Raw genomic sequence first — 23,512 nt, forward strand, 5'->3', positions numbered from 1 at the left:
CCAGCCTGAAAGCTCGCCTCGGACGAAGAGGGTATCGGCAACGCCGCGGTCCAAAAACAGTTCGAGAGGTAATCGCGGTTTAAGCTTAAGCTGTGCTTCCTACTACGATAAATGGTTTTCGACGGTGCCGTTCGTATGTCAGGGCTGCCAGATCTGTAACGCGGGTTTTACGGGCCAAACAGAAATATACTTGAGGCGGCCTTCGATGTCGGTGGACCTGTTGCGCCCTTATCACCTAATTTCCACCTTTGCCTTAATCAATACCGTCACGCAACAAAGAAACTCTCACGTGGTTACAAAAAGAGTCGTTGTATTGTAAAGAATTTGTTCGGCTACAACTGTACTCCCCGCGGTGCTCTTAGGAATGCGAGGAATTTATTTCATGTCTGATATAACTTCGCGAAAGCGTTGCATGCGCAGGCTACGCGGTACTCGTCGCAGATGATGACTAAGCTAGGGGGTTATTTTTATCAGCTCGTCGCAGACGAATAAGGCATTTCTTTTTAAAAAGTAGGTCTGCAAGTGGACAGTACGATGCTCGAACCTCCATTAATCCCTAACTCTGTCGGGAAGAAACTGTAACCGCGAGTCAGTGTTGCATCAGTTCTTTCGCCGGCCGAACGCAGCCCCCAGCAGTTTCCGCATTCTGGCTAAAATGCTTTTCTTCTTCGGACTCTTTGAGTTCGACTCGTTGCAGCACTTTTTCTTGTTCCTCCTGGACACGCTCCCTGATAGATAATCGTCCGTTCGAGTAGGCAGAGGCGAGGGGGTAATTTCTTCGATCGCCACTTCCTCCAAACTGATGTTCTTCGAAATAGGCGTTGAGCACACGACGGAAGAGGATTCCCCGCGCACGAGCTCATTACTTTCATACCGGGAGGCAACGGGGTTTGACTCGGGATCGTCAACACCCTCGATAGTCCGTATGAATTGTTCTTCCGTTTCTTCCCAAGCTGCGATCCCTTGCTTTGCAACGGAATCGTGCTTCTCTTCTGCCTCCGCGCTGGCTTCCACTGTTTTGGTTTCCAGTTCCTCGATCATTCGATGAAGCAGACTGACGGATATTCTAGTTGCCTCGCTCGAATCGTTGCTTTCCTTTTCCATGCGATTACATGCTCGTGCTATTGGTGTTTCGATAACTGCATCGTGCATTATTTTGTGCACGTCACCTTGGCCCTGGGGGGTGTGCATTTCTGGAGACTCGATCGTGTCTGCGAGCGAAACAATGCCGATAGTAGATATGGCATGTTTCACCTGTTTTAACATGTTAGATATTTAAGAGACATAGGGACTAAATTAAACGTGGTGTAACCTATTTTGATTTTAATTTCAGTCTTATTAAATACTTATACTAATTACACTAGTTTACAAAATCAAAAAAAATATTTTTGATCGAGACTCTACTATGAAATTCTTACGTAAGGTGGTCCCCTAAACTCAAAAATCGACATGAGACGAAATGCTATGAATACGTTTTTGAGATATCGCCCGATGAATATTTTGGTAATTTTTTAAGAAGACGACCTGACGTTATTGGCCGTATCTCGCGTTAGAGTTGACCGATTTGATCGCGACGACTCTTAAATTAAAGATAATTAAATTGCATACAACTCTTTCCGACAGTGTTCTCCAATCCGACCAATAGTTTAGGCGGAATCGAACGAAACTTAAGAAAAATTGTAATGTTTTGGGGCCGAAATCGAAAATTCACTACATAGCCTGGAAGACATAGAAACTATCATGTGACGTCCAGTTTCTTATTTTTTGCGCAGAGTGCGTACCTTTACGAATAAAACAAGCCCAATCTCAGCAAAATCCATGCACAATTAAGAAAGTTATGGGCGATAGAGCGCGAGTGCCTATTTTCAACTTTTTCCCTATTTTTGCATTTCTTCCTGTTTCTTGGCAAATTACTGATCTCAGTGCGGGCAAAAGAAATGGAAAGAGCCAAAATTGTTTTTCTAAAAAATAAATAAATAAATAAAATACATTTAAATTTGTTTTCACTGAAGACAAATACGTAATTTGCCAAGAAACAGGAAGAAATGCAAAAATAGGGAAAAAGTTGAAAATAGGCACTCCCGCTCTATCGCCCATAACTTCCTTATTTGTGCATGGATTTTGCTCAGATTGGGCTTGTTTTCTTCGTAAAGGTGCGCACAAAAATAATTTTTTGTATTTTGTAAACTAGTTTTATTTATTTCGGTTATATAAATACTCTTTTCTTTAGTCACAGGTTATAATATGCTAATTTGAGTTTGTCGCATTTTTACCTGCTTCTCTAATGTGGATAACGAGGATGGTACAGAAGTCGAATCTCCGATTTGCAAGTTACGCAATCCACGTACCATTTTCTGAATAAGTTCCGTGGCTTTTGGTTCGTTCTGATCTGCACACGAGCTATCGTGCATTTGTTGCGCTGATTGCGATCGAACATCGGCCGATTCTTCTCGACTATCCAGATTTCGCAATTTGTCTGATAACGGTTATTTTCATTGATTGGAATTTCTTACAGTCACTATTTTGTCCCTAATCTTTTGTTAATTACACGTCTATTAAATACACGGCTATTTTAATAAAAATGTTACTCAAATGTTAGTACGTAGGTATTCTGTAAATTGGCAGCGTATACTTTCTAGATGCTTATTAACCAAAATCAAACTTGGACGCACGTTTTTGTACAGAAAAACAATAATTTACCATTATCAGTGTCCATAACATTAAAGGCTTCCATCATTATTTTATCGATCAAGCCTTTTGCAAATGCCTCGACCATTATTTGAGGCATTCTCATGTCGATAAGGAACTGAAATCGCAGCTGTCAGAATGCAGAAGACGATTGTCATATTTTATACATGCATGGCAAATACACGGACACTTGACATTTGTTAAGTATTTGTATATGTTTGTTATGTGTACTTTCTATTCAAGTAATTTTCGTTGAGTAAATTAAAAGTAAATTCAAGCTTGAGTCATATACAATAATTATACAGGATTAACAGTAATCTAAAATAATTTTCCGAAATAACGTCGACGCCTGCTTCGAACGTCACCCTAGGTATTTCTGATCGCAAAGTGTTCTCCTCTTACCTCATACAAGCTGGTTAACTAATTACAGTAAATTACAATTTCGAATACGTTCTTAACAGTTACATTAAAAAATTAACGTCAGTTAAATACTTGAACAATAAATTTAACCTATATCAATTAAAAGCATTGCCCATGTTACAATTATAACTGTCAATAAGCAACTGTCAAAGTATCAATGAAATATGGACTCGAACAGGTTATGAAGCATGTTCGATGAAATCCTCCAGCAATTGCCTGACTCGTTACAAACCTCATCTACAGTAAACACTTAAATAATATTAAGGAATTTATAAAACAGTCTGCATTCACCAAAGATGGATGAAGACGAATACATTGAACTAAGGGTAATTAACCCTGTTGCGAAAGTCCCAGCATCTGATATTGCACATTCTGCGAAGGCGTTAAGTACAATTCAGGAACACGCAAGTGCGAAAGCTTTCCATTATTCCCCGCAAAATGGGGCCCAAAGGGACGCTGGAAATTCAAAGAAGTTGGAATCGAACTACGAATGCTCGCCACCTTCCGCGCAAAGGGTGGACTCGTTTCGAAGTTTAAACCAATCATTTGATATCGATCTACTTTTGAGGTACTACGCGTGCAATGCTGATATGGAGAAGTCGATAAACAAAGTGCTCACAAAGAAGGGCGAAAAATGTTTCAGTTATTCAAACGATCCTCTAGTTGACCAGGGCTGGAAAGATAGGGATCAAGGTCCATTAATCGAGCTGCGTGCACTTTATAAGATTTTTGATTCGCTGAAACGACCATCTTCCGAAGATACCCTTTTGTCCGCATTTCGATTTCGCAGCGCGATGACCAAGCTGCAATCGCTCGTAGCACGATGCACCGATGAACAACTGGAGCAGGTTCTTTCAGCTGATCCCTCGATGAAGATGTGTAAGCATTGCGGCGTAATTAGTTGTTCAAACTCCCGAAACGTTTCTATCCAACCACGGAAATCACCGCCTAGGACTTCCTATTTCTTGAATACCCAAGTATTTCCGAGCAATGATAATAATAACTCAAAACTCCACAGGGAAATGGAGAGGTGCGGAAAGAAACAAGCCACGCCGCGTACTGGGAAGTGTTGGGATACGCCGAAAAATGCTAAGCAATTTACCTACGCGCGATGCACGGATAATAAAAGAGATTGCGGTTCAAGAGGTGTAAATTTGAATTCTGGACGCCAAGATAAACTGGGCGCGGGCGTTCCGCGAAGAGTTGACACTATGGTAGCGGAGCGTGAAAATGATAACGTGACGCACGGAATGTGTAGTATTCGGAGGCCGGCGGAAATAAATTTCGAGGATAATAAAATTGAAACACGCGACGGCATAAAATCGTTTGCGATGGAATTGCAGGGCAGCGCCACTGGCACGCAAATGACAGAATTATCACCTGTTAAGGAGGAAAAGCTTAAAATAGAAAGCACTGATAAGATTATAAATAACAGTGGGACGACGCGACAAGTGAAACGTAATTCTAACTTTGAAGTTAGAGATAAGAGTGACAGTAGTGCTACTGGTAACTCTTCAGGCGAGGCCGATGATCTAATGCGTAGGAAACAGAACGAGCAGGTGTTGCAGGAAAGTCAGCAAAGCGGCTCTGAATGCAACGAGAAAGTTGTCAAAAATATCCTATACGTAAAATCGAAATCACAGGTAGACGATTTTGCAAAGCAAGGTTGCGCAGCTTTAGGAAGTGTGCGTGGCGCGAGGAGCAAACAGAATCAATTACTGAATTACCCTACTACTAATAACATTGATTCGATCATCAATCTAATGACGTACTTGGCGCACGGCGGCCTCAAATCGGCGGACAGGAAAAAGAAAGAATTCGTTTCGCAACTCGACGAAAGAACCCGTGTACCGTCTAGACGCTCTAACAATAAGTCTAGCTTCGTTTTACATGCTAGTAGAGATGACCATCCGCAATTAGACTCGGCATTCAAGGTGTGCAATAAATTAAAATATTCAAACGAGGCAACCAACAACAAACACAAAGCTCAGAAACTTCGCTTCCGAAATTATCACAAATCTTCAGACCATTGGGAGTACATTGAATCCGCCGAAAATAATAAAGGATCGAACAGCGTCACATGCTTAATGGAGGACGATTCACTCGAGAACTGTACCGAAGCATCGGATTCGGTGCTGCAATCTGACCCAAGTTACACCACCAACTGTAGTTCCTCGTCTGCGGAACACATGATACGCGAATGGGTGAAACCTCCGCAGACTGATAAGGAAAGTAGCGCCTACGATAAAACTTGTGAAGAACAGGTTGCGCAAAAGTCTTCCACAGTTGGGTTAAATGTTAAGCATCCCTCTTCCGGGGCTGCCAAAGATTGCCCTCACTGCTCGGAGGCATCGGTTGGCAGGCAGCGAGGCCTGCAAACCGACAGTAGAAACAGCAAGTGCCATTCAGAGTTACCAACAAGTCAGACTGACAATGATTTTCCAGGTTCAACACTTCGAAGCAGTCAGGAGCCAGCAGACAAGTGTGTAAACAAAATAAACTCCAAAAAGGCTGAAGCTTTTGGAGCTAGAAAATTGTTTAGCAAACAGTTGTTTGGACCCCTGAAATCTATCAAGTCCATAAGACCTACGAAATCGGAGGGGCACAAGCATTCGAGCGGTAATTTGTTGGACGATCATTTGAAGAATATCACGCGGCGAATTACATACAGTGGGTCATCGTTCGGACCTGTCCTGGGTGATGACGGTAGATGCGGCGAAGTGGCAAATATTTTGCTGCTGTATCGGGAGATTCTGCAGCAAACGGAAGGCATGGATTGGGAGAGTTTCCGGGAATTTATCGGGAACTTGCATCCGAGTCAAAAAGACTTGTGGTGCGACGTCTACAAAGCTGTTAGCAACGAGGCGAAAAGAATAGCCGATAAAGGGAACGTTGTCACGGAAGTGTGTATAGAAATCAGCGCGGTTCCCTGCAAAGGAACAAAGAACGAGGGAGGAACGTGCAGCAACAAGATCGTGTTCGAGATGGACATGGCGCTTCGAGATGTTGAGAGGTTCCTCGACTGGAAGCTGGCTTCCACTGAGAAAGCACAGCTTGACACCCTTCAGAGAGACAGTCGGGTTATTGAAGTTGAAAATGATGACGTATGTGGTACTGAAGTGGTCTCCAAACAAGCTGACTAAACAACATTCGATGCTTTCCACTTCGCTTGTAAGTAACATTGATCTTTTCTTCCCCATATCCAATTTACCCCCAGCACTTAACTTCTCCTTTTTGTATACTTATACCTCCCCCGCTGTTACTCTAATTTGGATCATAATAAGGTTCTATAGTTCATCATCTCTTATTATTTGACAGCCAATTTCTGGATTAACTATGTCAATGTCCCGTGAAGAAATATTAAATGATGTCGCTTTGAAGCCTCCCAGGAGATATTGAATACAAAACCCTTCAGTCCTGCAGAAATTAATTTCTCATTTTTATCTCGGGCACGATTTAAGAAATGTCAATGCCACAGGTTAGATAGCAATGGTAACCGGGTTGATAAGTAGGGAGATTGTTGTGTTCAGCAATCGCGTGATCAGGTACGCAGAATGATCGTGGCTTGTGGGATTTTGTTGAAACAAGGTGGCCTAGGTGGCTAAGTGGGTTGGTAGGGACGTGCCTAGCGCGAGAAGGGTGGGTCGCTCGTAGCACAGTGGGGGTGGTCCAGCGAGCAGATTCCTGGGCTGATCGATGGAACGACCGGCGCATTGGATTTTCCGAGAGTAGCGCGCGCATTCCCATCCTTTCCAACAGCATTACGTCCGCCGTGTCTTTCAGTTACGATCCTGCGGTGGTGTTGCATCCAACCTTTCGGTGAGTATTCTACCTGACGGCCAGGATGATACAACTGTGTCACTAGGCCGAGTGGCACGTGATCCTGCCTTTGCACTGTGCTGCTCCACCTTCAATCCGCCCCTACGTAGTAGGATCGTGTGAAAAATGCGTGCCTCGAACTTCCAAGGGATCTAGGACAGTGTGTGAACAACATCTCGAATAGAAGCATAGTCCTCGTTGAATCAGGACCCATTGTGTCGACATTAAAACGTAGGTACGTAACAGCATTCCATTCCCGGTTGAGCGATGAACAGTTCGTCGCGGCATTAAGAAACGATTGATTTATTCGATCCCAGGGTGAGACTATCGAGTCGCATTTACCGGAACGCGGAAAATCGCCCGATGTCGCTGAGCAGTGAACGGAAGAACATTTGGTATTGCCAGGTGAGACACGTGGCGATGTGTATGCACAAAGTGTAGGGATCTCGAGCGTACGCCAAATTTCTTTGGCTCTCCCTTCTCCTCGATTTCCTCGCGTAAATGACAAACATGATTCTAGACGTTTTTAATTGAAACATGGACAAACGACGGTCTATCGACGGACTCCTGCAGGAGCAGGCTTTACCCACTCCAGTTCAGATGTTCCTTTGGCGGCAATTGAGGTACAATATGCCTTACAACGTCACTTCCCATTTTTATTTATTTTGTATATTAAGTGGTTAAAGAAAGATTGACTTTAGATGTTTGCTAGTGAACAATTGTTAATTTGTATTTGAAATATTATTAGGATTCGTATTTATTTACTAATTAAATGTTTCCGCGTGCAAACAACGATACAGATCAATGTTTGATCAATGCCTTTCCTCGATCACTATTCGTGCATTTAACCCTTAACTGGTATACTGTTTTTGGCAAACGTGACTGGTATACTGGGGTCGTGGCAGACCCCAAATAAAAAAGGACACAGAAATTTGTAAAGTCGACACTAGATCATCCTCTATGAATATTTTGTTGTTAGGTAATGTATAAAATAATAGGAACGTAGAAAGTTAAACTATTAACTGTAAAATTAATTAGAAATTCAGTTGACAAACTTAGACAACCAAAAATTTTGCAGCGAACTTTGAGTGCTTGGGGTCATGTGCGACCTAGGATACCAGTTAAGGGTTAAATTACATAAGACTATTAACTGTGATACGTATGTATTTCATAAAATAGTATTTTCGTTCCCTCGAATTATTACGTGGGATTCCCTATCGTTCTTTTAATCGTTTTAATTTTGCACGCTTCGGCGTAACCTGTCTCTGCTAGTGATTCTTAAATGCTTGTATAATGATTATGCGATACAATACAAGATGATGTTTTCGTATTACAGGCCATTCATACGTGCGAAATTGGGAAAGGTGCATGAGGCGTCCTGCACGGTAAAAATTTTTATTTTCACTTTTGCAAATATATCTTGACTTGTGAAAGGATGTAAGACGTGTACGTGTGTGCATTAGGGTGGTCCTTATACGTATGGTAAAAAATCAGAGTTTTTAAAATTTTCTTCTGACCCTCTCAGAAGTTTCCAAATAGTTTAAAAGAATTGCGTCTAAAATTTTGTTGAAATATATTAAGGATTAAAGGTCGCTCAATGGCATTGAAATATTACTATTTTGGTATAAATTGATAGAAATTTTTGCAATAAGGACAAAATAATTTTATTAACTTTTAAGTGAGAGTATAACATTAAAATTCGGGCACACATCGCATAGACGAAACGGGTTTATAACGAGTGTGCACTGTATTGTGTTGTGGCATAAGGCTTTATATGCACATTTAAATTTCTCTCATCAGCAGCTCTCGAAACACATGCAGACGCAAACGCATAGGTAAAAGCATGGTTTCGGATTCTGATATATAAATGCAGGCACCGTTTCATTAAAATTGACAAGTCACAATTATGGAAAGTCGCAGTTGCCAAACTTGTGGCACATGCGAAATATAAAGTCCTTGAGCGACCTTTATATATCAAAATATACAAATAAAAAACAAGAAGATATATTTTTTTGTCAAATAGAAGATTTTAAGAGGGTCTGAAAATAAAAATTTTAACGTAGAAAAATAAGGACCACCCTAGTGTACATGCACGTGTGCTCACGCGTGCGGACAACAGGGAAATTAGTATAACACTGCAAAAGTGTCTGATGTTTACGAAGCGTGGTAGCGAATTTCGTGGGAAGAAATCAAGGAAATTTTATAAACAACACTTATGTTGTCTGCGGATAGGAAATTCAGTAATTAAAAAACAAAAATCAAACTGATAAATGGAGCATCGGCATCCTTTCGTCTGGTTTCTTTGCTTTCGTGATTGTCCTAAACAAAGTTGTGCTTTTTCTTAGAAGTCTGACATATAAAATTTCAGTTTAAGGTATTTACTACGATCAGACAAGTGAATTTCATTTTAAGAAACATAAATCTGTTTTTACTAGCTGTAACACAGCTGTTATATGCGAAATCAAGACAAAAGTAAAATGCATCATCTTAATAATTGATGCGTAATAATAAGCAAACTGTTCCGGCGTAAAAGATATTATTCCGAAACGAACCGGTGGCCGATCGAGATGTGGTTTGGGGGGAGGGGTGGGGAGGGGGTGTGGACTCTAAATCGAAAATTGTAGCTTCGAGTATTTATTAGTTTCCGGAATATTAATAAAAAATATTGCTAATTTTTTGGGGGGGGGGAATTTTTTTTGGACCTTGGCGCAGCCCCCCCCCCCCCCTCTACCCGGGAAATCTCCCGTCCCCCAATTTTTTCATTTTGAAATTGCGTAGCCTCAGTCTCATTTTTAGCATCGCCAAACTCACATCGGTTCGCTACCATGCTTTACGCCCCCCCCCCCCCCCCGCACTAATCTAGCCCCAAACAATACTAATACACAGGACAATTTGGAAAGTGGAAAGTTAGTTAAAGTTATCTTGTGTTTTTGATAAATATTATCAACATTAATCTAAAAATATAATTTTTGCAATATTTTTTTCAATTTCGAGAATTCTCAAGAAATATGATCTCGATTCTGATTTCTCAAGAAACAAAAAATATGGAGAAATCAGGAACACTAGTTTGGAGGGAGGAGTGGGGAGAGGGTGTGGACCCTAAATCTAAAATTGTAGCTTCGGGTATTTATTAGTTTCCGAAATATTAATAAAAAATTATGAATTTTTTGTGGGCGTTGGTGCAGGCCCCTTACCCGGAGAACCCTCCCGTTCTGCCATTTTTTATTTTTGAAATTTTGCAACCACAGTCTCATTTTTAGCATCGCCAAACTCACATGGGTTCCAATGTATGTACAACCGATAAAAATACCCGGGACAAGTTGGAAAGTGGAATGCGTTGTGTCGGTATAAGTCTACAGAAATATTGTTAAGAGCAGGGACCGTGGTAAAGTGATTAAAAAGAATCGGTAAGGTGTACCCTTTTATGCACAATTACCCCTGTATCTTTTGAACGCATTAATTGCCGAAGCTAAAATTTTATATTTCGGGTCTTTCGACACCCCTCGTAATACCCACCAATTTTTCATTTCGATTGGCCACCGGTCCCTTTCGGAACTGCAGCCTTAAAACGAATATAAAGATTCGATATGGAACAAAAATTAACAGTGTTATGTTTTAGAAAACGTATGTTCAAGATTTTCTGCAGGCATGGAATCCAAAATTATAATATTACAAATAAATTATATGAATTGCATTGAGAATTGCATTTAAGAAGAATACGTAAAATTTCATTTCCTCGATAAATACTGTGGGATTTCATGTCGTGCGAAGTTCCTTATCAATCCCATCAACACTTTGTATTCCAATACCTACCCGACCCGCACTAACAAAGTAAACTCCTCTACTCTGCCGCCTCCGCGTGTCACCTGCAGTTCTGTCAACACGCGCCAGGCCATCATGTAAGTTCGCTAATTGTAAGCTTGATACCTGCCTGCCCCCGATACTTTCAAACCTACTTGCGCAATTAAACATTTACATTATGATTACTCTGATTATATTACTAGAACATAATTAGTTTTATAATAGTAATATAATTTCTAACAGCTTACTATTTAGAAATTATATTACTTTCTATGATTTTATTGCATGCTACCGTTACGAATACCAATATTCGCTTTAATGCATTCAGATGCGATCCTGAAAAAGCTTTTCAGCATGTATTCTTCGTCTAAATACTGTGCAGCTTTTATTACTGTTTAATTTCGAAATAAATCCTGTAGGATATCCTGCATTTTGTTTCTCATATTTCACTGCTATTAGAATCAAGTAGAGATTAGCTTATTGTTAGAATGAAATTGAAGGGTCGAATGCAATCAGGGGACTAGCGCTCGAAAGTGGGAAAAATTATTGTCCAAACGCTAAGAAAGATTGGAAAATTAAATGTTGTTAAACTGAAGTTGAAAAAATATAGTGTTGTAAAGTTCGCCACGACACACATTTTTTCTATTTACAGTTTATTTATTCAATCATTACTATTCGAGCTAAAAATTATAAACAAAAAATTTTTCATCATCCAAAATCATTATTTCTTTAAACATAATTTGCGATAACTTGAGTAAATATTAACGGATCGTTATGAAACTTAAAACATAACTTCAGAAAACTCTAACGAAGCCGCAAAATGTATGCACAAAACCCTTATTTTAACAAATGTAATAATATTTAATTAAAAATTATACTGGACATAACCCATGTTTTTCAATATTCGCTGTTAAAAAGTATCGAGGCAATTTTGAGGTACATATAACTTGCAGCGACAAAGTTTTTCCTTAATATACAAGGAAGATTTTCACCAATTTTCACACTGATTAATAAGTAATTGTAGAAGATACGACGATATATATAAATCTCACGCGCCACCAACAGTCAGCGGCCACGTATAATGCGTGACTTAGCAGTCTTATTAGTAGTGTTCCTTGTCGAGAATTTCTCGAGAAATTTTATAATTGCTTATTTCTTATTTCTCGAGAAATACAATAATTTCTCGAGAAATACTATAATTTCTTGAGAAATACTATAATTTCTCGAGAAACTGAAGTCTAGGAAAAATATTATAAATCTCATTTATTTTCGTAAATGAATGTATTACTATATAGTTAATCACGAACGTATAAACACATCTACAATTTATAATACATCTTATATGTTCTACATTAATAACATTAGAACCTATATGAATTCCAATAGAAAATCACAGCACAGAAGATTCGATATTATTAACTGCTGAAGGTGCTCTTAAATTCTTATTTAAAATTTTAGAAAAATTGTATACTGAATTAAGCACCTAATGAGTTTCTTGTGGCTATTAAAGAAGAAATATAGAAAAAAAGGAGATAAGACTATTGTATCCCGTATAAAATTTTTGCATGATCCAGAATTTAAAATTTAAGTCAAAATATAACAGTAACAGACTTTGCCACAAAAAAAAATTATTCGCTGATGTTACATTAGGCGCTTTGTGCTATTTAAAAATAAATTTTAAAACCAAAAAGTAATATTTCGCTTTGTACAAATTTTGTATTAAATAAATAAATTTACTAATTATATTTAATATGTATTTTTTCATTTACACAAGTTTTGTATAAATTAGACACGAATAATGGTTTAGTTAAAGTTATCTTGTGTTTTTGATAAATATTATCAACATTATTCCAAAAATATAATTTTTGCAATCTTTTTTTCAATTTCTCGAGAATTCTCAAGAAATATGATCTCATTTCTGATTTCTCGAGAAACAAAAAATATGGAGAAATCAGGATCACTACTTATTAGCATTCGCCTTGACTGTTGGTACCGCGCGGGATTTATATATATCGTCATATCTTCTACAATTATTTATTAATCAGTGTGAAAATTGATGAAAATCTTCCTTGTATATTAAGTAAAACCTTTGTCGTTGCAAGTTATATGTACCTCGAAATTGCCTCGATATTTTTTAACGGTGAACGTTGAAAAACATGGGGTATGTCCAGTATTACTTTTTAATCAAATATTATTACATTTGTTAAAATAAGGGTTTTGTGCATACATTTTGCGGCTTCGCTAGAGTTTTCTGAAGTTATGTTTTAAGTTTCATAACGATCCGTTAATATTTACTCAAGTTATCGCAAATTATGTTTAAAGAAATAATGATTTTGGATGATGAAAAATTTTTTGTTTATAATTTTTAGCTCGAATAGTAATGATTGAATAAATAAACTGTAAATAGAAAAAATGTGTATCCTGACAAGCTTTATAACACTATATTTTTTCAAATTCAGTTTAACAACATTTAATTTTCCAATCTTTCTTAGCGTTTGGACAATAATTTTTTCATTTTCGAGCGCTAATCCCCTTATTGCATCCGACCCTTCAATTGTAAAGATAACTACGTTATAAATAAATTGTATTTTTTCAGCACTTTTCGATACGGTTTTTTAAAAATATGTCTCTGTGTAGTTATTTTGCTTTCTTAATTATTAATTATGTAATTTACATATTCTGTAAAAATCGTAAGTTTAGTAACATTCAGTATTCATGTTTTTTGTATAATATTTTTCATGCATATAGCGACTCTACGAAATTGTAATGTTGAAGGGTGTTTTAAAAAAATTTCGTCGCCATATCTTCAAGAAATTCGTACACGTAGTTTCGTTAATTGTGTAATACTGTATAGCTTTGCATCGTAACTTATTGCAAGTGCATACTTACTTTCCTCTTATTCCTTTTTCTTACTTTCTTACAACTTTGAATCCTTCTTTCTACTATGTCTTGTAAAAATAAACACTAATATTTATCATTTGTTTTCAATGCTTACACAGGAGACGAAGGAAGCTTGTACGGTTCGTATATAAAAAATATAACATCTCTACCAAACAGACTACTCCCAAAAAAAGCGGTGATAGTACTCCTTCCATTGCACAGTGGTTTGGAGGGTGGCCAAAATTCAATTTTTCAACTTTACAATGTATTTTTTTTGTATGAATTGACAACCCCCCAGAGCTTCTAAATCCGCATATTTTTCCTTTTTCAGATGATTCTTTGATTAGATATAATATTACGAAGACAAAATCATGAAATTTTATGTGAATCTAATTGTTTTAATTACTCATTATAGAACATTAAAATACGTGTTTGTGTTACACAGTTATATAGGTAAAGAAGTATATTTCACTTATTTATATGTGCCATAAGCATTTTTTTGTCGATGTACAAAGAGTGCAATGTTTATATCAATTTAAACTTTGAGAAGGCTTATAAAAAAATGATTAAGAGTGATTAACGTCGGACATTTCTTACATGAAAGCTTACACAATTGCTAACAAGAGCATGCAAATTTCAAGTGCAGTCTCCTGCAGTCTTCAATTTTATGCAGACTTTTAGAAATGACGCTCGAGGTATTTGGGTGTCCTAGACGCGTGTAGCTGCATACACGCTTGAGTAGCGATTTGAAAGAAGCGGACATTGTCAGATGTTTTCATTGCGTGTATATGTATAATACTTATTTGTTTGGTTAGTTATATTTATTCAGTTAAGGATAATGTTAGAACTGATTCTTTTTCCTCTTTTATTCTCTAGTACAGGTGTGCTTTTTACAAAAATATAAGTATTTAATTGAATTCCGTGATAAAATAATAATTTGTGCGGAAAAAAATTGATATTTAATTTTCGCCACGAAATTTTTTTTGTAGTAATAATAGTGCTTTTTATTAATAATTTACGATAAATAGTCGAATTGTATGATAGAAAATGAATTTGCTTGGGAAAAAATCGATATAAAGGTGTTTTCAATTTTGGCTATAAATTTGAATCCGCCATCTTGAATTTTGCAACTTTTGTGTCAGTGACGTCAAAAATCTTTGATCACCAAGTTTGAGAAAAATTAGAATTTTGGCCGCTAAAAGTCGGTATCCAGACCACTGTGCATTGCTTTCATTTTTACAAAGGAAATGTGTCGCCGATTCTTTAACTTTCAAATAATTCATTTAGAAAGGACGTAACGATGTACGTCAAACATTTTTTAATATTTTGCTGTATATGTAGTTAAGAAAATACGATGAAATATATTGTTTATTAATAATCAATTTGATTATTAATCATACTTATACAGTAATTATACAATGATATATCAGGGGCGTATCTAGGGTGGGGCAAGTGGCGCAAAAAAAACTGAAAGAAATCGTGTTTCTTGAATAAATTTATTTGGATGGTTAATATTATTAGTTTACGTTTGTTATTCGTGCGCTTCGCGTGCCTCTTTAGAGAACCTTCGAAAAAAACTTTCTGCACTTTTCGGCTTCATTTGCCTCCAACTTTCGTCTTTTCCGCCCTTTAGCTCCACTTTCTTTAAAATGATTTTCTAAATTCTGAATAAAATGTTCTGTGTGATGAACACTTTTTACGACGAAGTAGAACAGAAAAGATGGAATTGGAATGGGGGGAGGCGCAAATTCTACGCTTGCCCTAGGCACTGTTTAGACTAAATACGCCACTGATGATTATCATCTTGCACAATTAAAAATGAGACGAACGAAGATAAATAAAGTATGAAAATAAAAATTCGTTTCGCTTATACATCAATAACTAGTTCCAACGATGTTACTCTCACATGTGGCCTTTATGTGCTTTTTGTTGTTCCCTACTCAAGAATGTTTCATCGTGTTTCGTTAACTAATAACTATGCAAGATTTGTTTCTGAATCTTTAAATGCTGATCTGTCAAAAAGTGAAAAACCTTTACGTGCCATTTAAATTCGAAAAAGGGAAGGTGTGCTACCACTGCCCTTGGGAATAGTGTGTGACGATACAACATATGTCGCACAATGAACTCTAATAACAGAATACGGTCATTATTACAAAATAATTTTGTAATAGGTTGTGTAAAAAATTCTAAATACTGTAACTCTGAAACTTTTTCCCTTCTGAACAAAATCAATAAACAGAACTAAGATAAGCATAAAAGTAATTATATTAAATAATATGTAAGAATTATTTAAAAAAATTCTTTTTTGTTTCCTATAGTTTGTATAATTCATATTAGTATACCTAATAAAGCAATAGCCCTGTAAATAATATTTGAATTAAATATACATAACCATATGATCTACATTTTTATTCCACTATTGCGTAGTATGTGTATCAATTCATTAAATTTTAATATAAACAATTAATTCCTCCAGAACATACAAGCTTTAAGTAACTCTTGAATACACGCTTGCAGTCCCTGGAGAAGGTGCTGGTTCAGAATCTGCACAATGATTTGACACCCTCTTTGAGCCTGATGTTGGGCAATGTGCCACGATGGCGTTTGATCCAAACCGCTCTACCCTACGTCCTCCATGCCACGGCCAATCTTCTGCACAATAAGTGAGCCATCTGCTATTGTGCTGCCTTTCCATGAAATCTTTCTATTTTCTCTGTTACGCGAGAATTGCTTCCGTTAATCTTTAAGGAAAGACTTTCAAAGCCTCGGAACTATGGAAACGACACTTCTCTACATTCTTCATTGGATACTTCTTGATGCTGCTGAAGAATGTTCCGAAACGGAAGCCGATCCTGCGAATCCTTTCTACTATTTATTTTCTATACCCACTATGACCGTAAGTAACACTTCTTCTTCTTATTTTTCTATTAACACTTAATGATCGGTGATTAACACTTACAAGGGGAGGACATCATGTGGTAGACACCGATTTTGATGAGCCTTGGCACGATGGATCTATGTCGAAAATAAGTAAATAGGTGTCCGAGCGTTTCTACCAATGGACCTCAATAATAGAGATATTTACATGGAAATTATTAAAAATTTCATAGTGACCGTGAGGTTTTAATGGGTAAAAATCCCACACTACCCTGACGCCCCCGGGGGATTCCCCTCTGAAGGAGTTAGGGTGCCTTTTGAAGATTTCCCCAAGTTAAAAAAAAATTATAAAAACAAATAATTTATAAAAAAAAATTATAAAGTTTTTTAACGTGGAGACATCTTTAAACCATAGTACCCCATACTTCCCACACTACCCCGACGCCTCCAGAAGGGAATCTCCCGCAGGCGCCAGGGTAGTGTGGGATTTTTACCCACTAAAACCCCACTATGAAATTTTTAATAATTTCCATGTAAATATCTCTATTATTAAGGCTTATTGGCTGAAACGCTCGGGCACCTATTTACTTATTTTCGACATAGATCCATCGTGCCAAGGCTCATCAAAATCCGTGTCTACCACATGGTGTCCTCCCCTTGTTAATGAATAATTTTAACTATCCTTAACAAATTATAATACACTTGTCATGTGTTTTTAACGTTTCTTTACTCGCAAAAAACTTTTCTTCAATGATCCGGACGTAATCTGTTGAAAACGGTGTGAATTTTTATTCTCCACAGTTATTCGTGTACCTGTTCGCGCCCTTGTGCAGCCACTTAAGAGACATCGACTTTAAAACTAACTTACGTTTGGAGAACGGCATGAAAATATGGTCGGCTATGTACGACTGCCGTCATCCAGATACATCTTGTTTTACTACTCATTGTCGGATAAAGCCACAAGCTCTATGGAATCGATACTTTAAGTCTTCTAAACAGAATCAGACGTCTGATGACGTATTTGTGGGAGGAAGTGAGTTGTTTTAATATTATATTAAATCCTTAGTTTCTTTACTGGCGTGAATTTTATGCTCTGCAATTTCTTTTATACCGTAGTGATGGCTATACTTCTATAAAGTTGTAACTATTATCCTAAGAAACTTCCTATTTATACATATATAACCCTTTTGGTACGAGCGTCAACTGTAATCAATTTTTTTCTCGAATAAATTGCGGCTGCACTTCCCAAAGGCCCCAGTAGCCGATCGACACGAGGTTTGAGGCGAGGGGTGGGGAGGGTGTGTGGACCCTAAATCTAAAATTGTTGCTTCAGAAATTTATTAGTTTCCGAGATATTAATAAAAAACTTTTAGTATTTCTGTTGACATATTCCGACATAACGAATGCCATTTTCCAATTTGTACTGGATATTAGTATTGATTGGGGCTAGATTAGTGCGGGGGGGGGGGGGGGCGTAAAGCATGATAGCGAACCGATGTGATTTTGTAGATTTCTACAGGGTGGACACCTATCACTCTATTGATAGCCAATACTCTAGGGGGGTGATTCTACAGGCCAAAATAAGACGAAAACATAGAATACAATTTTTTAATTTCGCGTTTTATTTTCGAGAAAATTGACTTTGAATTTCAGCAAAATACGCGTGCCACTCAGGCGCCTGAGGGGCACGCGGAGGTAAGGGGACCGCCTCCAGGTATCTGTAGAACAAAATGGGGGGGGGGCAGGATGAACCCCCGTCAGGGCTACGTGTATGCAGTTCAAAAAAATAATTTGTAATAAAATTAACAATAATTTTTTATTAATATTTCGGAAACTAATAATACCCGAAGCTACAATTTTAGATTTAGGGTCCACACCCCCTCCCCACCCGTCCCCTCGAACTTCGTGTCGATCAGTCACTGGGGCCATTCGGAAGTACCTGTATCCTAAATTGCGAATAAAACGAACAAGAAAGGAAAAGCAAATGAGAACCTCTCTACAATACGATCTTACTTGTGCTCTAGTTTATAGCATCATAGCATACCATTCACTTTTAATTTAAAAATTTCTCATATTTATTTAGGTCTTTTAGGCGCATTTTCTGTCGCGGCACCAGCCGGGCCTGCCTGTATACTTACCTCAGTTTTCGAGTTATGGATATATTTACAAAAAATATCCATCGATATAAAGTAGCCAAAACTTTGGGAGTCAGTGCCTTATTTCCGCGAGTAATTATTTTCGAGCGAGTGCGGAACTCAACGGTACGGCGTGCAGTAGCGTGTGTTGAGGCACGAGCCGGGCACTTCGAACATTTTCTTTTCATCTATAACTAAAAACTTAAAGTATATGTATAGGACATATCTGATTGCCTCCCAAAGTATTGGCATGCATTTATGAATCACCCTGTATACTTTTACCAACTAGAGTTTGTTTTGTATAAGTTATCAACAGCCAGTTATCCGTTGCTATAATATTATATTGCGAATATTCTTAAGATGCAACAATCCACATTTTGTAGTCCTTGATGTTTCGTGGCCCACTTCGGTCGTGCCAAAATGGTGAAATGAAAGAAATTGCATGACACACGAGACAGTATTGTTAATCAATATTGTACTTTACACATCCTCGTATTTAAACGAATTTTTTATATAACTTTCAGACATCGAAAGTCCACCTAGTCAGTCAGCTAGTGGCTTTTCGGATCAAAGTAATGATAAACCATTGTCAGGAAAACAACCAGATGAGGATGTAAGTATATAAAATTTGCAATAAACATAGCCGTTTTTAACATGTAGAAAATATAAGATAATGGAAAAGGTGTACATGAACGTGCACCATACACAACAATTCCCACCACATATTAATATCAAATCGTTACTAACGCCTTAACCCCTCAACGACCGACCCCTGACACGAAAAACTTTTTTTTTATTGTTTTATTTTTGGTTCCAACACAGTTTGCGAAAGTTAAAGATTACAAAAAAAAAAACATACAAAAATAATCAGTCAGTCTTAGGAAGAAAATGTTTCTCCTAGATAACCCATTTGTTCGCAAGCCTACGAAGCTCGTGGGTATACAGTTGTAGCTACAAACGTAACAAATTTTTTTTAAGATTAAACAGTAATAACCAAAGACAAGCAAATATGTCTGAAAAATATCATTCACGCAACTAAAACTAGAATTGCGATGTCAGGTACATGGGGAAAAGTAGGAACAATAAGAAAACCCCCTGCTCTGATATACAGTTACCTGACACGAAAAACTGACCGTGAGGCCCGGACTCTCGGAACGAAAGCCTCCACTGTTTTCCCGGTCGGTATAGGAAATACGGCTTTAAGGTCCGTACGAGATACGGAGGCGGGCGACCAGTGGAAAACTTAGGGTCCGTAGCAGATACTGAGGTGGTCGTTGAGGGGTTAAGGGGGCAAACCACTGTAACGGTCGGAAATGTAAGGGTGTTTTCGGGAATTTATTTCAACCAAACAACGCGAGTAAATCAATGTATTGCTTAGTATAGTTAATAATGTACATATCGAAGGGTGAGAAAATTTTTTTTCAATCAAATTCATAAATCCGTTTCTTGTATTACTCTTCGTCAAAATGTGCGCTGCGGCAAAATTGTGCTTGTCGCGTTGACAGAGCCCAGCCCATATCGTTAATCCGAATTCAAAAAGACAAAAATATTTAGAAACTAGAAGCCTACCTCTATCACATGGCGATCAAAAAAGGTCAAAATCGCAAGAAATTACAAAATGGCGGACCACTGAAAAAGATCATGTTTTGGGGGTACAAAATTGGGAAAATATTGATAAAAAAATACGAGGAGGTCGTTAATTAAAAAAAACTAATCGTCAGGTAATAGAGACGGGGTTTACGTACATTAAATGATCTTGCTCGTGTCAATTGGACGTATAGTTACCTCCGTAGACTGTCAACGCGGTTGAAAAATGTCATTTTGAGGAAAACGCGTTCAAAGTCCCGCGCGACGCAGTCGCGCGCTTGACACCGCTTCACGGGAAATACTATATCTCCGTCAATTTTGTGAATTTCTACATAAAATTTGAAGAGAGCATTCTTGAAACGTGCGTCTCTCAAAAAATGTGAAAAAGAAAAATTCGATTTTTCCGATTTTTTACAGTGGTCTGCCCCCTTAAGTTAATAGTGCAATGAGAAAATCGTTAGAACATAGACAAGGCTACAAGTTGAAGGCAAAATCAATAACAAAATAATAAATAACAATGTCATATAATATACTAAAAAGGGGGAGACATAATTCGCGTTGCAATCAGAAATAGGGTAATTATTCGTATAATAATAAAGCAAAAACATACAATTGTATTTTATTTACGAGCTATCGTTCTCGAGAACATCGACTTACGAGTTCCTCCGGTGTGCTTAGAGATTGTCTGACTATTACTCGCTATTTCTACTTAACGTGGTGGGATTTGCAGCATTGATGGTGGTACAATTGCTATACTATAACCGACCTTGAGGACTGTTTTTTCCTTATTATGTTAAAATGGTAATGGTCAAGGTCACTAGATATTACACTTTTATAAACATTTTACTCCATAACTACAAATCAAGGAGTTCCTTGATCCATGTACAAAAGGAAATCCTCAAAACATTGTACGAATCTCTTCAAATTGAATGACGAAATTGTGCCCGAATCTACGAAGTTAGAAAATCGCAATACAATATCATTCTCAATTTCAAACGTAAGAAAAATAATGAATAAATCACCAGCGGCCGTAGCCGTGATGGAAAACACCGGTTCTCGTTAGATCACCGAAGTTAAGCATCACGGGGCGGCGTACTGGGGAAAGATGGGAGACCACCTTTCTCCCGGTGCGCTGCTGCTGCTGGGACCCGAAGGAGAGAGGAGGGGGAAAAATGGGACTATAGTTCGTTGGGCAATATGAGCAAAAATAAGCTTGAAACGTCCCATCCTGCTTAAAACACAGGAAAACAGTAAAAACAAACAAACAATAATGAATAAATCGCTTACGTACCCCTACCACAATCTTGTAATACAACTCGGGCGTTAAAAGGCGAACACTTCAGTGTCTCTAGAGTAGTGTTCCAGATTTCTCGATAGTTTTTCTTTCTCGAGAAATCAAAAATCAGGTCATACTTCTCGAGAATTCTCGAGAAAACGAAAAAAAATATTACAAAATTTATATTTTTGGAATAATGTTGATAATATTTATTAAAAACACAAGAAACCTTTAACTAATTGTTCATTCCATAAATGGAAAAACAGATATTAAATATAATTTATATATTTATTTAATACAAAATTTGTGCAATGCGAAACATTACTTTTTTATTTTAAAATAATTTTTAATCTGTTTCTTTTTTTGTGATAAAATCTGTAGCTGTAAACTTTCTTTGTATTTGAGTGGTTGACTTGATCCTATGTAGCAGATCGAAAAGTTATGGTAAATTGGGTGTCCTTCCAGTGGACCAAAAAATGTGAAATTACTTTCGTTAAAGTCCGGAATTTATCGAGTTCTTGGTTGATACTAATTCCTTGGAGGCTCTCTGCGATTGCTATCTCTAATTGTTTTCCTAATGGTAATTCTTCATTTTGAGGACCCGTAAATTTTTCAGTATTTTCAGGAAATTCATGGTTACTGTTATATTTTCCGAAAAGTCCAGCTAAATGACAAACGCGTCTTTTGAAGCTTTTTGAAGAGATTCTCCATTATCTATGCAACAATTTTATAAGGGATACAATAGTTTCTTCTGTTCTTTTCGATATTTCTTCTTTAATAGCCACAAGAAACTCATTACTTAATTCAGTAGGTATACCATTTTTCTAAATTGTTAAATAAGAATTTAAGAGCACCTTCACCAGTCAATAATGTCGAATCTTCTCTACTGAAATTTTCTATTGTAATTCATATAGGTTCTAATGCTACTAATAAGATTTATTATAAATTGTAGATGTGTTTATACGTTCGCGATTAACCACTAATATACAATTTGCACTAACTGAAAATTCAATTCCGAAAGTAAATGAAATTTATAATAATTTTCGTAAACTTAAGTTTCTCGAGAAAAATAGTATTTCTTGAGAAATAAGAAATAAGCATTTATAAAATTTCTCGAGAAATTCTCGCGAAAGAATTCTCGAGAAGGAACACTAGTCTACAGGCTTACTTCGAGTGCCCCTAGCGTTTAAAAATAAAGAATATTTTTATACATAAAACAATTAATTTTATTGCCAGAGTACTTGGGTCTCGTCGCCGAAGGACACAGTATTCCCGGAAACGATCCCTGAAGAAAGTTCTGGGGCTGAGGACGAGCACGTAGTGAGTATTTACAGCATACAACTTTTAACTGACGTTAAACATTTTCGTGGATAAAATAATAAAATATTTCCATAAGGTTATCTTCAGGCTGCCGTCTCTCAGTGAATCGGAAAAGGCACTGGACCGGGTAAAAAAAACAGCATATGATATCTGCAGTTACAGTCGTGCTTTGCAATTTCGCAAGAGCAACCCTGAAGTGTATAACATTTTCATTATTTCAGGGTGAAGCTAGTATCTTTCACGTAGCCATGGGTCGGACGACTGATTTCTCGAAATCCACATTAAAGATAGAACATGTCACTGCGTTTTCAGGGCTGGATACTTGCAAGCAGTACCACGAGAAGCCTCTAAGCACAGGGTTAGTTGAGTCTATCTACGTACTTTCTCAGTTGAAAAATAAATCCATCGTGCTGTAACAGAATTAACTTCGAAGTCGTCCGTTTGTTAGAGGTGCAGAGAAGGAAAAGGAGGATAAATGTCATAAAACGGAGAAGGAAGCACAAGACACCTCCAAAAGAAAGTCTTCTTTGACACAACCCAAAGGTCCCAGCGATTCTACTCTCGAAGGACTAAGCTGTTCCGCTATTGACGCAGACGTTCGGGCAGCCACCTTTCTCGACGTAGCTGTTCTCAGGTGCCTTTTCGTTCCGCAGTGGCAAGAGGAAGGAGTGCATTGGGCTCTACAATTTTTATATCATCGGTAGTTATT

General features: G+C 37.5%; 3 protein-coding genes across 15 annotated transcripts in view; 2 read left to right on the top strand and 1 right to left on the bottom strand.

Moving 5' to 3' along the window:
• Positions 1–134: 134 nt before the first annotated feature.
• Positions 135–4,230, bottom strand: LOC143373944 (uncharacterized). 2 transcript variants are annotated; one of them, XM_076821697.1, is made up of 3 exons: positions 4,211–4,230; positions 2,274–2,476; positions 135–1,254 (listed from the first exon to the last, which is right to left on the bottom strand). In XM_076821697.1, the coding sequence occupies exons 2-3, from the start codon at positions 2,409–2,411 to the stop codon at positions 601–603; spliced, it is 792 nt and encodes a 263-aa protein (XP_076677812.1). In that variant the 5' UTR covers positions 2,412–2,476; positions 4,211–4,230; the 3' UTR covers positions 135–600. The 2 variants fall into 2 exon arrangements, with proteins under 2 accessions (XP_076677812.1, XP_076677811.1); XM_076821696.1 differs by lacking the exon at positions 4,211–4,230 and adding an exon at positions 2,701–3,171.
• Positions 3,405–6,377, top strand: LOC143373920 (uncharacterized). The gene has a single exon (XM_076821620.1). It carries the CDS (start codon positions 3,405–3,407, stop codon positions 6,249–6,251), a length of 2,847 nt encoding a protein of 948 aa, XP_076677735.1. The 3' UTR covers positions 6,252–6,377.
• A 295-nt stretch (positions 6,378–6,672) lies between these two features.
• The window catches only part of Unc80 (unc80, NALCN channel complex subunit), an 86,703-nt gene continuing 69,863 nt past the window's right edge, over positions 6,673–23,512 (top strand). For 6 of the 12 annotated variants that reach the window (XM_076821589.1, XM_076821597.1, XM_076821598.1 and 3 more), the window contains exons 1-14: positions 6,677–7,162; positions 7,245–7,332; positions 7,448–7,550; positions 8,264–8,312; positions 10,800–10,826; positions 13,728–13,748; positions 16,126–16,271; positions 16,357–16,504; positions 17,287–17,518; positions 19,145–19,233; positions 22,720–22,803; positions 22,880–22,930; positions 23,025–23,161; positions 23,252–23,503. In XM_076821589.1, the coding sequence (XP_076677704.1) occupies positions 7,465–7,550; positions 8,264–8,312; positions 10,800–10,826; positions 13,728–13,748; positions 16,126–16,271; positions 16,357–16,504; positions 17,287–17,518; positions 19,145–19,233; positions 22,720–22,803; positions 22,880–22,930; positions 23,025–23,161; positions 23,252–23,503 (1,322 nt within the window). In that variant the 5' untranslated portion in view covers positions 6,677–7,162; positions 7,245–7,332; positions 7,448–7,464. Of the gene's footprint in view, positions 7,163–7,244; positions 7,333–7,447; positions 7,551–8,263; positions 8,313–10,799; positions 10,827–13,727; positions 13,749–16,125; positions 16,272–16,356; positions 16,505–17,286; positions 17,519–19,144; positions 19,234–22,719; positions 22,804–22,879; positions 22,931–23,024; positions 23,162–23,251; positions 23,504–23,512 lie in introns of all 12 variants that reach the window. The other 6 variants (XM_076821592.1, XM_076821596.1, XM_076821601.1 and 3 more) reach the window with 5 other exon arrangements.

This window comes from Andrena cerasifolii, chromosome 10 (genome assembly GCF_050908995.1).
Source record: "Andrena cerasifolii isolate SP2316 chromosome 10, iyAndCera1_principal, whole genome shotgun sequence".
NCBI classification, from domain to species: domain Eukaryota; kingdom Metazoa; phylum Arthropoda; class Insecta; order Hymenoptera; family Andrenidae; genus Andrena; species Andrena cerasifolii.

Bases quoted from the DNA above. Each gene is read 5' to 3' on its own strand.
- LOC143373944 (XM_076821696.1), bottom strand. From the start codon at position 2,794: ATGAGAATGCCTCAAATAATGGTCGAGGCATTTGCAAAAGGCTTGATC. The intron at 2,477-2,700 runs GTAAATTATTGT...AACCGTTATCAG, and splicing joins TGTTATGGACACTGATAATG to ACAAATTGCGAAATCTGGAT. The intron at 1,255-2,273 runs GTAAAAATGCGA...ATGTTAAAACAG, and splicing joins TATCCACATTAGAGAAGCAG to GTGAAACATGCCATATCTAC.
- LOC143373920 (XM_076821620.1), top strand. From the start codon at position 3,405: ATGGATGAAGACGAATACATTGAACTAAGGGTAATTAACCCTGTTGCG.